This window comes from Heptranchias perlo, chromosome 1 (assembly GCF_035084215.1).
Source record: "Heptranchias perlo isolate sHepPer1 chromosome 1, sHepPer1.hap1, whole genome shotgun sequence".
NCBI classification, from domain to species: domain Eukaryota; kingdom Metazoa; phylum Chordata; class Chondrichthyes; order Hexanchiformes; family Hexanchidae; genus Heptranchias; species Heptranchias perlo.
Window position 1 is genome coordinate 124,660,281 of NC_090325.1, and position 16,528 is coordinate 124,676,808.

At 40.2% G+C, this 16,528-nt stretch overlaps 1 protein-coding gene across 1 annotated transcript in view; it reads left to right on the forward strand.

Moving 5' to 3' along the window:
• The window catches only part of prss12 (serine protease 12), a 145,738-nt gene that overhangs the window by 109,658 nt on the left and 19,552 nt on the right, over positions 1 to 16,528 (forward strand). Inside the window, exon 12 of the mRNA XM_067990925.1 lies at positions 12,608 to 12,888. Coding sequence (XP_067847026.1) covers positions 12,608 to 12,888 — 281 coding nt within the window. The remainder of the gene's footprint in view (positions 1 to 12,607; positions 12,889 to 16,528) is intronic.

The following is a 16,528-nucleotide window of genomic DNA, read 5'->3' on the forward strand; positions in this document are numbered from 1 at the left end:
GAAATCCCAGGGTTCTAGGATTCCTTTTGGGACCCGGAGGAACACTCCTGCTCCTCCTGGCCCACAAGGAAACATTTAAAAATTAAATTTAACTTTTCTTTTTGGCCCTGTTCTGGGCCTTCTGCTCCTTTGCATCCCTGTTTGTGCTCCTGGCGAGACCAGCACTGGGCACCAAGCATGGCTGCCAATGGTTAAAATATAGTCGGGGTGTGAATGACATCATCAGATCCCTGACATTCAAATTTCAGTGAGGCCCTGGCCTGCCTGGTGTGTGGGCCTCGCCGGTGGCCAGAACACGCCTGATAAAATGGTGTGAGGCCAACAAAGATTGGGTGAGTAAGTCGCTGCAAGCATTTAAACCCCCGCACACTATTTTCTCATCGGACGGATGGCGGGGGGGGGGGGGGGGGCGGGGCTGTTAAAATTGGGGCTCAAGTGTTAGCACAAACTTTAATTGCCTGCTCCATTGCAGAAGTAGCAGTTGTGGGTCTCTGAGGTACTCAAGTCCCAACCAAATTTCTTTACTATTTTGCAACATTTAGCAACTTAATTGTCTCAATTTTTAAGCGCTTGTAAACCATCAAAAGGTTTTAAGCAAATACAAGCAATAATTAACTTCAAATGAAAACCTAATATTCATCTGTCTTTTAATGGTTGTTCTTTAATACAAAATAATATACTGATGACTAGTGTACACTTATTTCTCTCTAGTTCTGCATAAGGCATAAATTTATAAGCAAGTATTTGGATTTCTTGGTTACTGTACTGAAGTATCTGCAATAGAGACCTAAAATGTAAAACAAATCATGCTGTGAAAAAAATATAACTGAGTAATTTGCTTGTATTGTAGGCAACACATGCTTTATGGACTATGGGGATTGGGATGAAGTAACTGAGATCAGATTCCATTTTACAAACCGCAATGTAAGACAATCATTTTATGCGTAGTGCACATATGGCCGAACAATGGGGGGAATTCTTCATTCAAGTAGGCCATGCTGGAATATGAGCTGCAGTGCAGTAAATAAATCACAGCGCTGCTTTCCAATCAGGGCCAATGACTGTCAGTAAAAGATGCTGCTTTCAAATAGCAAACTTCTGTGTCTAAATTCACAATTGTAACAAAACAAACGCAAACAATGGGAGCAATTTTACAAGTTCACTCTCCTGCCTGCTGAGAGCAGTGGTCAAAAAATCATGAACAGTGTGCACTCGAATTTTCGATTCAGTCTCCCGGCAGGCAGGGCTTCCCTCCGGGAGCAAAGACTCATGAAAACTACCCCTTATAGGTAATTTGCTGTGCATTCTATTTCTGCCATTTAGCAAAGGTGGCTTTAAAATAAATAAATTTCCCCTCCTCCCCCATATTTTAATATTAATTTTTGCTTGTCTCACTAGGTTCTGACTTCCTCCAACAAACAACCTTTCCCCAACGTTTATCAGTGTTGCTGAGCAACAAAGGAGGTGTGCTTCTTCCTGTCAATAATTTTAGTACAAAAGTTGGCATGAGTACAAAACCCATTTTATCACTCACGCTGTCCTTTTCCTAAAATTATTAATAGGAGGAGTTGCATCCCAAGGATGGTGCTCGATTGATCCACCTTTTGATCTTTGGTTTCCTCTTTTTGAAAACCATTCCAAGAAACTGTTTTGTCTTCACTCAGTCCCCCTCTCCCTGTTACCTGGCTGAGATCAGGGACATGTGTGAGAAATTGAAGGGGGAAAATTTGTGCAGTTCACTCTGTATCCCACTGTGTTAATGCACTTACATGCCACGCCACCAACCTGCTTAATGGAAGGGATTTAAATTCATTTCAATTGCCAGAGTTGGAGGAAGCACACTGCAATTTATAAACGTATAAATCTATTAACATAAAACTGCAATTTCTGGACATTTACTCACAATTCCTGAGTTATTACTCAGCTCCTCCACATATTGGCTCCAACATTACAGTTTCATTGCATGTGAGAGAGTTTAGAGAAATTAAGGAACTCTTTCAAAAAAATTGAAAATACCTTCAATTATTTATTTATACCCGTCAGTATTCCAATTATATTGTGATTGAATTTATAGAGGAATACCTTACTGGTAATGGGGAGTCACTGTAGCATTATCTCCTATTCTTTTCAACCTTCATGATGTGTCTCACATATAGGCTTCCACCCAGTTTCCTCAATTTAAAAAAAAAATTCTTTATGAATGTGATGGATCCTTAATTCTCTTATAGCCTGAATGCCAATAAATACCCAAATTTAGTAAGCTTTCCTGCACCTGCTGCGACATTGGCATAAATATTTCTGAAGAATTGCAGTACAGATATTTAAATGCCAAGGCCCCAAAAATCTACGATGGACTACGATATCAATGGACGGAATTGGATTCAGGGGTGGGATTTGTTCGCTGCCCTATTTGCTCGGTTTCCCAGGTAGTGGGAGTGACAGGTCCTGCATCCATCCCCTTTGAAACCGATGTCACAGATTGAAGCAGGACTAGCAGGATGATGTCACTTACTGGAATTCCTGCCAGTTCTGCCTCCAGTTCCTGCCCCCTCCTCTGATGTATTGTATTCCTGCATGAAACTGGCACACAGAACTTTCAGGAAGATGGAGTTGGGACTCACTAGATTCCGAAAGGCCGACTTCCTTACAGTAGTTGGTTGCAAAGCGATCAACCACTGTAAGGAAAGCAGCTGTCACGTTTCAGGATTTTCCGACTGTTTTTCCTCGGAAATGATTCGGAAAAGGAGTTACGGTTAAATTTTGGGTTTTAAAGCGGTATATTTCCACAATTTTTTTTTAAAAAGGTCACTGGGGTGAAAGTTAATGTTCTAGCGGCATTGAAGTTGCTTCCCCAAAGACTGTAAAAGATAAACAATTCATTAGCTTGTCTCAGTAATTGATAAGCACCCATTGTGATTGGATGTCCATGGTTCCTGGCGTTCAGCAGGAGTTGTTTGGCATAGGCCCTCCCCGCTGATTTTGAGCAGAGGGATAAAATAGGGACAGAAGCACTGACAGTCAGATTTATAAACAGAAAGCTGCTGGGGCAAGCATTCACCTAGTCTCAGAAGGTTAGGATGCAGGAGGGTAGTTAGAAGTTATTTTGTTTAAGTCAAGCAAGGTGATTCACTGATGTGGGGGAGCACAGTGTGTTCATTATTTTATATTATTACCGAACTAAATGAGTCTGATCATAAATGTTTTGCTGAATGTTTGCTTGCTGTTTGTGAAATAAAGCAATTTAATGATTCATACCTGGCCTCGTTTTACCATGTGCTTTCTCGGTCTGATTTTGAAAAGATTAGAGAGGCACACTTGGGGGCATCCAGTTCATATCACAAGGGGGATGCATGTTACGTCTTCTGGATTACTAGATATTAATTAATTAGACATTGGGCACTATGAGTAGACCCCTAAACATAAGATGCTCAGTCCGTTTACTGGAATGGCCGGCATTGCTGTACTCGACAGAATATCTAAGGCAAGATCTGAAACTTGTAACAGCAGCTTTCTGAAAAAAGGCCAATTTTGCATAATTGTCCTTTCTTCTGCTTGATCTGCCTGGACTGCCCCCCAGTGGCCGGCTGACCAGCGCCGCTATTTCCACCCCCATCAAGCAAATGTCTCTACTGTCACAGGTGCTCATCCACTTTATTTAAATAGCCCATGCCCCGGGAATTCCAATGTGATCAGGTGTGTAACTACTTAGTACAGAGAAAGTACTAATCTGCCAGTGTATGACGGTAGCAGGGGATTCCGGATTCTTGGGCCCCAAATTTATAAACTGTGCAACTTTATTTTTTTCTTCCCTCTCCAGAGATACAGGTATATGCAATTTGATATTTATCATATGTGACATCGCCAGGACGTCCTGTCATGTGATCACTATGACACAGGGGACACATTAGATGGCCCACATTTTACTTAAGTGACAAACCACAAGTCATGGCAGTTACAATTGAATGTAAAAAGTAAATAGAAGCTCGCATTCTGCGGGCACAATGGCATGGCTACTCTCATATCTGTGACCTCTCAAGGTCTTGAAGCTTGAACTTGCCCATATGTTATCGGATGTGGAGTTACGTAAAGAGACTAAAGAAGCTGGGATTAGAGCAGAGAATGTTAAGGGGAGATTTAATAGAAATGTTCAAAATTATGAGGGGTTTTGATGGAGTAAATAAAGAGAAACTGTTTCAACTGGTGGGTGGGTTGGTAACCAAGGATAAAGATTTAAAATAATTGGCAGAAGATTCAGAGGGGAAATCAGGAGCACTTTTTTTAATGTAGCGAGTTGTTATGATCTGAAATGCACTGCAGATTCAATACCAACTTTCAAAAGGTAATTGGATATATACTTCAAAAGGAAAAATTTGCAGGGCTATGGGGAAAGAGCTGGGAAGTGGAACTAATTGGATAGCTCAATGAAAGTGTCAGCACAGCCACGACAGACAGAATGGACTCCTTCTGTGCTGTATGATTCTATGAGACTGGAAATGGGAACAATCAGTATGTGAAACAGAGAGTTTAAAGGATGGAATATAGACTGCATTTTATGACAGCTCACTGTACTGCTATTAGTTTTAGCTGTTCATCGTGTCATATAAAATATTTGCAAGATATTACATTGATTATTTAATTAAATTTAAAGTGTTAACTTCTACCGTCAAGGATGATTTAATTCATCTGTTAACAGTCAGGCTCTTGGGCCACTGATATGTTTACTCATCCAGCAGCATAGGAACAGGAATAGGCCATTCAGCCCCTCAAGCCTGCTCTACTATTCAATTAGATCATGGCTGATCTGTACCTCAACTCCATTTACCTGCCTTAGATTCATATCCTTTGATATCCTTAGCTAACCCTGGTTTTACATGTTCTGTGCATTCAAGATTGACCAGAACACAGCAATGGCTTGGCCAGGTCAATCTTTATTTTTTGGGGAATTGAATGACTGAAAAACTGATCTTTAGGTAGTTGCTCCAATACGCAAAATGGATGGTGGGATCCAGGAGGAGGAAGGATAGGTAAGGAACGTGCTTCAAGATTTTTGTTAGCAAAATGGGTTAAAATATCTGGATTAGTTTAGATTAGATAGAATAAAAGTAAAGTTAAATAATAAAATGAGGAGAAATGAAATGGGCAGAAGGAAAGATAGGGTGAGCAGAAGTAAAGTCTTTACATTGCTTTTTTTATTTAAGACCATGCTTTGTGTTTATTTTTATAATTTAATGTTGCTGTAATATTAATTCTTGACATTTAAGTAACTTCATTACTGCATCATCAGTGTTTGCATCACTGTCACATTGATGTCAGCTGAAAATTTACCAAATGGCCACCCCATGTGATTGTCATTTTCCAGGACTTGCCTGGTCACCTAAGAGTTAAAAAAAAATCTTATTTGTTATACAGAAAATTAAGGCACACCAATGATAATAATGTACATTGTATAAAAAATAGGTATGTTTAAATTTGACTTTGCTAATGGTCAAATCATCAATTTTGTGAATCTACCACCAACAACCTCCCAACAAATTATTTAAAAACAGAATTACATTTTAATGTACTCCTGCTGCCCCTATTTTGCATGTGGTTAGGCTGAGCAGACTGTATCTCTGTACTCTCACCTACCTGAACCCTGAGCCCAGTACCCAGGTGATAGGATGACTTTCAACTCTATTACTCTAGCTAACCCAGAGCCAGCAAAGGGAGATGAAGGTGGGACAAACCGGCTTAGGGGATCAAATAATTTGCTATTTGAATATAAGTCAAGAAACATATGCAATTTATTTTAAATATTCTCATGGAGAATGAGTAATGAATTTTTAGGAAACTTTGGTGCTAATTAAGGTGAGGAATATCAGTAAAGTATAGCTTCCTCCAGCTTCCACAATGATGTATCTTAACCTCAACTCCAAACCTAACCCCAACCACAGAAGAGTACTTTTGCTGCACCAATTTGGTTCTTCCCCCCCAGTTTACATTTCTAATGGCCTTTATTTAGCTGTGGCTCAGTGGGTAGCACTCTCACCTCTAAGTCAGAAAGTTGTGGGTTCAAGTCCCACTCCAGAGACTTGAGCACAAAATCTGGGCAGACACTCCAGTGCAATATGGAGGGAGTGCTGCACTGTTGGAGGTGCCGTTTTTCGGATGAGATGTTAAACCAATGCCCCGTTTGCCCTCTCAGGTGATTGTTAAAGATTCCAGGGCACTATTTTGAAGAAGAGCACGGCAATTCTTCCTGGTATCCTAGCCAATATTTATCCCTTAACCAACATCACTGAAAACAGATTACCTGGTAATTATCACATTGTTGTTTGTGGGACCTTGCTGTGCACAAATTGGCTGCCCTGTTTCCTACATTACAACAGTGACTACACTTCAAAAGTACTTCATTGGCTGTAAAGCGCTTTGGGACATCCTGAGGTTGTGAAAGGCATTATATAAATCCAAATTCTTCTTTCTTAATAAATGAGATTGGCAAATTATTGGCACTATTATGCTGCAGCTATGCACATATTTGGAATGGTTTTAAACTGCCCAAACTCAACTACCAGTGGTAGCACTCTTGCCTCTGAGTCAGAAGCCGATGAGTTCAAGCTGCACTCCAAGATTTAAGCACATATTCTAGGCTGACACTTAAGTGCTGTACTGAAGGAGTGCTGCATTGTTGGAGATGCTGTCTTTCAGATGAAATGTTAAACTGAGGCCTTATCTGCCTGTTCAGGAGGCTGTAAAAGGTCCCATGACATTATTCAAAGAAGAACAGTGAAGTCTCCCTGGCCAACATGTATCGCTCAACCAATACCAACAAAGCAGGTTAACTAGTCCGTTATCTCATTGTTGTTTGTGGGACCTTGCTGTGTGCAAAACAACAGTGTCCATACTTCAAAAAGTAATTAATTGGCTGTAAAGTACTTTGGGACATCCTGAAAGGTGCTATATGAATATATATATATTCATATAGCACCGTTCAGGATGAAAGGTATATATTTCTTTTCCTTGGATTTTGTATTTCCAAATAAACAGCTGCACACACTTGGGTAACGGTAGATGGTTTGCATTTGTGCTGTATGTTTGGAAATGTGGATGTCACCTGTGAAATGCAGATAAATTGGAAACATTGTAAACTCATTTTACCTGGGATTCTAATTTACCCATCAGTCTGAAGATGGGTTTAATTCCAAGTTACAGAATGAAGGGACAGTGTGCTGACCCACTGCATCACCAAATTCCTTGATCAAAAGTTCTTCTGTTGGTGGTGCTTTCCATGTTTCTGAGAATAGTTTTATATCTAACAAATAATCCACTGTTTATTAGGCAGGTTTTGCATTTGAAGCCACCTATAGAATCCAGATCTGCTAGTAGGGGTAGTAATGATATGCCTCCCAACATTTTGCTTAAGAATTTTTTAAAAATTATTTAAACATTTCACATGAGACGAATAAATGTTGTTTCACCACAGTTTCATAATGTTAATGAGTTTCCATCCGATATAATTTATGGACATAAGATGAGCTTTATTTAAAATGTTGCACTAAAATGGAATTTTGTGTGAAAACAAATAAATGTTTTCTTAATCTTTCTTTCACATTCCTCAGCCATAATTTAAAATGTAAAATGCTAAGGTGTGCCTATAGTCTAAAGAATTAGACTTGTTTATATCAAAGTGAATTAAAATGTTTGTCAGTTTTATCTTTCACAAGAAATGCATATAGTTGGGGATTTAATTATTAAAACTCTTACCTACGCTGGATTATAAGGTAGACGCTAATTGTATTTCCAATTTTGAGCCCTAGAAATTTTATGTACAGACATCATGGTCTCAAAAGTATTTAATGTCCTGTCATTATGAATATCATATATAATTTGGATTGTGATCATCTGTTAGGTTGGCCTGTTGATATGTACTCCAGATAACAAAGTAGGTTTATTTTTGTAACAATTGGAAATTTGCAGGCATTGCTTTTTCTAATTATTCAAGTCGTAGCTATAAAGGAGTCATTGATGTATTATGATTAATATGTGGGATTACTGACATTTTAAGATACATCTCTTTTTTTCCCTCAGTGAAAGAGCTTGCAAACCTTTTAATTCCTTTTCCAATGAGTTCAAGTTGAAAAATTATTTAAGACAAGAATTTGGCTTTGGAAAAACAGTGTTAGCTTTGGAAGAGAAAAGATTCTTTGATAATTCTGTGGTCTCGGACTTACTCCAAGTTACTTTGTATCTTGACAGTCACCTGAACTCGTTCAACAGCTCCAGCAAGCATGAAGTGCTTTGAACTAGAATATTTAGAAAAAGATAATGCAATTTGCAAACCGTGATATTTCATGTTCTCTCGTGTCCACTCACTGTTGTTCAATGTCTGGTTTGTCTAATCTAAAGTGCGAATGGTTCTTATGCCAAAGTGAATAGACACTGGACACCCTTGATGTATGCCTCTGCCTAAATTAGGGGATTAGTGATAAATCAGTTCAAATTGCTCTGTGTGATATTAGTAATGAAAGTGATATTCCTTTTGTATGATATTCCTTTGTACACTATTTTATCAAAGATGTTAATCTCCTTATTTTAAAAATGGTAAGGCTTACTTTTTGTTTTGTGTGAAGAATCCTAACTCGTTCCCTGAATAATACTGTGATGCTCACCCCCTTAAAGTAGAAAAGATCATTTCATTCTGCTCTCAAAAGTTTTCGGAATTAAGAACCATGGCCACCAGAGAACTAGGGAGGAAGATTTCCGTTGTTCACTGTTCATTACAAAATCGTAAACATAGTCTTTATACATGATTTCACTATAAATAGTGAAGAGCAAAAATCTCCCCCCTGGAATCCCTGCATGTGTCATAAATAATGGAAACATTCAGCAGGTCAGGCAATACCTGTGGAAAGAGGAAGGTAGGGTTAATGTTTCAGGTCCGATGACCCTTCCTTCTTCTCTCCACAGATGCTGCCTGACCTGCTGAGTGTTTCTAGTATTTTTTGTTTTTATTTTAGATTTCCAGTATTTTGTTTTTTTATGTCATAAATAAGATGTATATTCAAGACTGAGATTGATAGATTTATGGACATTAAGAGAATCAAGGGACATGGGGATCGGGTGGGAAAGTGGAGTTGAGGTAGAAGATCAGTCATGATCTTATTGAATGGCAGAGCAGGCTCGAGGGGCCATATGGCCTACTCCTGCTCCTATTTCATATATTCTTATGTGCTGTGGAATATTAGGGATGCAAGGCCACAGCTGTTACTCCCCACACAGGGAGTTTCTAATCCCAGTGATACTGCATGAGAATACCGGTCTGTTCCCTACACAGAGGAAAGGAAAATGATGGACCACTCGAGCATGTCCAAGCAGCTACTTATCAAGTGGCATTGATGGAAGCCTGGGAGCAGGTTGTCAGTCCTTTCTTTCAGCTGGGTAAATTGTGTGTCATAAGAAGGCTTCCAGTGCAAACAAGGAAAGAAATATCATTATAAATATATGAAAAGAAAGATAACTTAGCAAAAAAAATAAACAAAATGTGAGAGGAGTTGTCAAGTTTAGTTTGGGAACCAGTTTGGGAATGTAAAGTCCCAACCCTGCTCAAGATTCCCCCTTTTCCCATAGAAACATAGAAAATAGGAGCAAGGGTAGGCCATTCGGCCCTTCGAACTTGCTCCGCCATTCAATATGATCATGGCTGATCCTTTATCTCAATACCATATTCCAGATCTCTCCTCATACCCCTTGATGTCTTTTGTGTCCAGAAATCTATCTCGCTCCTTCTTAAATATATTCAGTGACTTGGCCTCCACACCCTTCTGTGGTAGACAATTCCACAGGTTCACCACCCTCTGAGTGAAGAAATTTCTCCTCATCTCAGTCCTAAATGTCCTACCCCGTATCCTGAGACTGTGACCCCTCGTTCTGGAACCTCCAGCCAGGGGAAACATCCTCCCTGCATCCAGTCCGTCTAGCCCTGTCAGAATTTTATATGTTTCAATGAGATCCCCTCTCATTCTTCTAAACTCGAGTGAATACAGGCCGAGTTGACCCAATCTCTCCTCATATGACAGTTCTGCCATTCGAGGAATCAGTCTGGTGAAGCTTCGCTGCACTCCCTCTATGGCAAGTATATCCTTTCTTAGGTAAGGAGACCAAAACTGCACACAATCTCACCAAGGCCCTGTGTAACTGCAGTAAGACATCCTTGCTCCTATACTCAAATCCTCTTGCAATGAAGGCCAACATACCATTTGCCTTTCTAACTGCTTGCTGCACCAGCATGTTTGCTTTCAGTGACTGGTGTACAAGGACACCCAGGTCCCTTTGTACATCAACATTTTCCAATCTATCACCATTTAAATAATACTCCGCGTTCCTGTTTTTCCTTCACATTTATCCACATTATACTGCATCTGCTATGTATGTGCCCACTCACTCAACTTGTCTAAATCGCCTTGAAGCCTCTTTGCATCCTCCTCACAACTCAAAATCCCACCTAGTTTTGTGTCGTCAGAAAACTTGGAAATATTACATTTGGTTCCCTCATCCAAATCATTGTGAATAGCTGGGGCCCAAGCACTGATCCCTGCGGTACCCCACTAGTCACCGCCTGCCACCCCGAAAAAGACCCATTTATTCCTACTCTCTGTTTCCCGTCTGTTAACCAATTTTCAATTCATGCCATGTGCTTTAATTTTGCACACTAACCTCTTATGTGGGACTTTATCTAAGGCCTTCTGAAAATCCAAATAAACCACATCCACTGGTTCTCCCTTATCTATTCTACCAGTTACATCCTCAAAAAACTCCAGTAGGTTTGTCAAACATGATTTCCCTTTCATAAAGCCATGTTGAATTTATCTAATCCCGTTGATATTTTCTAAGTGTCCTGTTATCACATCCTTTATAATAGACTCTAGCATTTTCCTACTACTGACGTTAGGCTAACCAGTCTGTAGTTCCCTGTTTACTCCCTCCCTCCTTTTTTAAATAGTGGGGTTACATTTTCCACCCTCCAATCTGCAGGAACTGTTCCATAATCTATAGAATTTTGAAAGATGACAACTAATACATCCATTATTTCCATGGCTACATCTTTTAGTACTCTGGGATGCAGATTATCAGGGCCTGGGGACTTATTGGCTTTCAGTCCCATTAATTTCTCCAGCACTATTTTTTTTACTAATACTAATTTCCTTTAATTCCTCCTTCTCACTACTCCCTTGGTTCCCTAGCATTTCTGGGAAGTTATTTGTATCCTCTTCTGTGAAGACAGAATCAAAGTATTTGTTTAATTGCTCTACCATTTCCGTGTTCCCCATTATAAATTCTCCCGTTTCTGACTGTAAGGGACCTACATTTGTCTTCTCTAATCTTTTTCTTTTTACATACTTGTAGAAACTTTTACAGTCCACTTTTATGTTCTTTGCAAGTTTACTCTCATATTCTATTTTTCCCCTCTTAATCAATCTCTTGTTCCTTTTTTCTGAATTCTAAACTGCTCCCAATCCTCAGGCTTGCTACTTTTTCTGGCAACTTTATATGACTCCTCTTTAGATCTAATTCTATCCTTAATTTCTTTTGTTAGCCATGGTTGGGCTGCTTTTCCTTTTGTGTTTTTGCGCCAGAAAGGAATGTATAACTGTTGCAATTCATGCATTCATTCCTTAAATGTTAGCCATTGCCTATCCACCGTCATGCCTTTTAATGAAGCTTCCCAATCTATCATAGCCAACTCACTCCTCATACCTTCGTAGTTTCCTTTGTTTAGATTTAGGACCTTAGTTTTGGATTGGACTACTTCACTTTCCATCTTAATGAAGAATTCTGTCATGTTATGGTCATTCTTCCCTAAAGGACCCCGCACAACAAGATTATTAATTAACCCCTTCTCATTGCTCAATACCCAATCTAGGATAACCTGTTCCCTAGTTGGCTCCTCAATGTACTAGTCTAAAAAACCCATCCCAGATTGATTCTTCGTGGGAATGAGATAGCCCTTTTTAACTCTTCTGTTGTTAAGGGATGTTCAATGCCCTACTGCTGAGCTATTGGATGTAAATATACTTTTTCACTACATTAATTCAGCTGATGGAAGGCGATTCTGGTCTCCCTCAATCAACTGCACTCCATAGTGGAAACAAGGCCAGTGTTCTTATCTTAATAAAAATGTGTGGGTCTTTGATTTTTGCTGTTGAAATAAAGGAGATGGTTGTAGCAATGTAAAAGTGGGAAACTGCTGCATGGACATCAGTCTCCTGTGACCTAACAAAGCAACAAATAAAAAAGTGCTTTAAGTGATCAATACCATCAAATCTATCAGTTTATTAGTCACCATGGTGCATGATCTATGGAAGGAATATGTTTAATAGGCCAATTGACCTTTCCTCCTTGCATGCTTTTTAAATTTCTTTCTCCTATATTGGTTCAATAGCGTTCTCCAATCTGGTCTTCTTAAGAAACACAACACAATAATTTTTTACTATGCTCTTGAACAAGGTTATTATTTTAACTTAGTGAATGTTAGGTCATTGTGATTCATTAAGCTGGAGCACTTCCATGATGGATTTCTATTAAGATTAAATGAAACTTCCTTCTTAAATTTACACTTTCTCTTTGATAGGTATGGCAACAGCACAAAAAATTATTTGGTGCGTGTTGGCGATTACCACACATTAGTATCTGAGGAATATGAGGAAGACCTTGAAGTGAAGAGCATTATTACCCACAAGGACTATAAGCCGGATGCTAATGACTATGATGTTGCTTTGGTAAAACTAGAAGGTCAGCAGGAACATTGCGTCAAATTCAATGCCCATGTCCTGCCAGCATGTCTACCACACAGGAGGGAGCGCATACAAAAAAAACATTCGAACTGCTACATCACTGGATGGGGTGACACAGGTAACAATGAATATTGTGCACCAATATATCAACCTGTAGCTATGAAGAGTACTGTAACTATTATGCATTGAACCTAGGTGCTTCTAGGTCTCGGCCAAATACGCTGTTCAAAAACTCAGCAGGTATATTCATTTGCTTAATAAATAGTGATGTTTTTTTTTGACTATTGGTAGAATTATCCAAGTGTTTAACACACAGAAATACTGTCAAATTAAGCTGGAGATTTAAAGAGTCATTTTATCAGTCACATTGCTGGTGAGGAACCTCGTCTGCCACCAGTAGATATCAACAATTCGGGCAAACTCTGCCCATGATTTTCCAGCCATTGGTTGGAAAATCGTGCAACCGTGCACCCGAATTTCTGAAATGTGCTCTCAGCAGGCAAGGCTTTCCATTAGCAGCACAGACTTGTAAAATTACCCCAATAAAACTGATGAAATGCTTAATTGTTATGTAGTAATTTGGGATTTGCATGAACTTGACACTTTGCCAATTTGGCCTGGAAATTGGATCGCTCCGCATCCATTTTTCAGGCAAACAACAGGCACTGAAGGGTCCAATATAGCGAGCACGTGCACATTCTGTGCCGGGTATACGCCGTATGCCATATTGGTTAGGGCTCCCTGTAGTTGTTCATGTTGCCCATCTGAAACAGGCGTTAGACCATTGTCTAGACAGGTCAGTGGCCTAATGCCTATTTCAGGCCCATTCCTGAAATTGATTGGCACCTGGCCAAACCGCGCATGCTGCGGTCAGTTTTCTCAGGTGCAGAGCAGCCAATCCTACGGTCGTTAAAGGAATTGCTGGAGGCTGCTGCCAAAAAGATAAGTAAAAATTGTTTTACTTACCTGAATGTGAAGCCAGAAGGAGCACTCCTGCTCCTTCTTGTTCTACATTAAAACTGTGGCATGCTGCCGGCCACCCTTTGCCCCCCTTCTGATCTCATCCCCCTCCCAGGGGCTCACGGTTGCCTATCTTCATCCACTTTGTGACCGGCTCACTGCCTTTTGGGACATGACTAGTGCCCCCAGCACACCGCTCGCACCCTGATAATGATGTAAGAGGACCAACTTTGCGTAGTCCTCTTGTTCATCAGTTTCGGTGTGACAGTTTGCCTTTGCTGTTAGGTTCACGCCCAATTTCTAGGTACTTATTCTTTCATGTTAAATACTTTCAAATATTAACCGATGAAAGCATTTTATAAACCAAGTTAATTGAAAGATTGGGCCTACTTAGGGACGTGGCACACCGTTGGTGCTGGTATACCTGGTTAGAATAAGCATACCAGCCAACCAACCAGCATAAGTTGAATGAAATTCCTTAGTTTGCTATGTTTTTTAAAGGTGTTAAACCATTCAATTTAAGTGGATTAGCATGTTAAAATAGCGGACAAGGAAATTACATATAAATGCATTAAACATTGTATGCTAATATTCAAATAGCCTAATTTTTTAATTAACTTGGTTTACAGGCCAATCATCAAATTTCATTGCTAGGTCAGGATTCGCCATATTTGAGTCCCAGCCAGTTTCTGGCCATTCCGACAGACACCATCTGAAGTTACAATAGGAGTCCGCTGGAATGGCAGCAGATTTTCAGCTCTAATGTTTTTAATCTTATCTTTTATAGATAGATGCCTGTGAGGGTTGAATGGGGGAAGAGGGTTGGCTGGGGAGTCCAGAACCAGGGGTCACAGTCTCAGGATACGGGGTATGCCATTTAGAACCGTGAAGAGGAGAAATTTCTTCACTCAGAGCGTGGTGAACCTGTGGAATTCTCTACCATGCATTTGAATGAAATTCCTTAGTTTGCTATGTTTTTTAAAGGTGTTAAACCATTCAATTTAAGTGGATTAGCATGTTAAAATAGCGGACAAGGAAATTACATATAAATGCATTAAACATTGTGTGCTAATATTCAAATAGCCTAATTTCAAGGCACATGTCTAAAAAATGAATAATGAGCTTGGCCTTAGAGTCATCTTTGATCATGTGACTGTAATAACAGAAGTTTTCCTCAAACTTTTGGAGACTTAAATTCTAATGGTATGTGAATCACCATGGATACACTGTGATTTATATTATCTTCATGACGGCATTAATAAGCTGCGTATTGTGCTTCTAGCCATATACTGCACCTTACTTAGATGATTAAACACTTATTATGACTTATCACACAGTACATTATTAATATTAGCTTTTCCATTTCTTGTTCTGTGCTTTAAGTGACAAACCAGCAGATCTTTCATTGACGATGGTATCGCTGAGCTCAGTCAAGTTTATGTGTATGACTCTGTTTCTTACATAGAATAGAAACATAGACAATAGGAGCAAGAGTATGCCATTCGGCCCTGCTCCGCCATTCAATATGATCATGGCTGATCGTCTAACTCAGTGCCCTGTTCCCGCTTTTTCCCCATATCCCTTGATCCCTTTAGCATTAAGAAATGTATCTATCTCCTTCTTGAATACATCTAATGACTTGGCCTCCATTGCCTTCTGTGGTAGAGAATTCCACAGGTTCACCACGCTCTGAGTGAAGAAATTTCTCCTCATCACGGTTCTAAACGACATACCCCGTATCTTGAGACTGTGACCCCTGGTTCTGGACTCCCCAGCCAACCCTCTTCCCCCATTCAACCCTCACAGGCATCTATCTATAAAAGATAAGATTAAAAACATTAGAGCTGAAAATCTGCTCCCATTCCAGCGGACTCCCATTGTAACTTCAGATGGTGTCTGTCGGAATGGCCAGAAACTGGCTGGGACTCAAATATGGCGAATCCTGACCTAGCAATGAAATTTGATGATTGGCCTGTTGGGGGTAGAGCTTCTGCCTGTCTCAAACATGGCCAATGATGTAGGAGGGGATGAGAACTCTGAAGGTTGGAGCTCCTGCACGCTGGGCCTACTTAGGGACGTGGCACACCGTTGGTGCTGGTATACCTGGTTAGAATAAGCATACCAGCCAACCAACCAGCATAAGTAGGGCCAACATGAAGAATCCGGCCAGGATTGTGGTCTGGACCCCCAAAGATTAAACAATAATTTAAAAAAAAACTTTTGTATGGTGGTCACTATGGGGGTGGGGGGTTAACTAAATTTTTTTCTGAGGCGAGCCCAACACCTTCTCTGGCTGTAACTCTTCGCTGGACGTTCCGGCCTTTTTGGTGGGCATGGTGTCCAAGATGCACCCCTGGCACCCTGAAGCCATCAAAATTCTCCGACTTTCTCCTAGCCCTGCAAACCCTGGTGGGGTCAATGGCAGAGGTCAGGGATGGATGCATCTTGGCATTTATGTCAAGATGTGCTGCCTGTGGATCATAGAATCATAGAAAGGTTACATCATGGAAGGAGGCCATTCAGCCCATCGAGTCCGTGCTGGCTCTATGCAAGAGCAATCCAGCTAGTCCCACTCCCCGGCCCTATCCTCGTCGCCATGCAAATTTTTTCTTTCAAATGCTTATTCAGTTCCCTTTTGAAGGCCATGTTTGAATCTGCCTCCCCCACCCCCCGGCAGTGCATTCCAGATCCTAACCACTAGCAGCGTAAAAAAGTTTATCCTCATGTCACCTTTGGTTCTTTTGCCAATTACCTTAAATCTATGTCCTCTGGTTCCTAACCCTTCCACCAATGGGAAC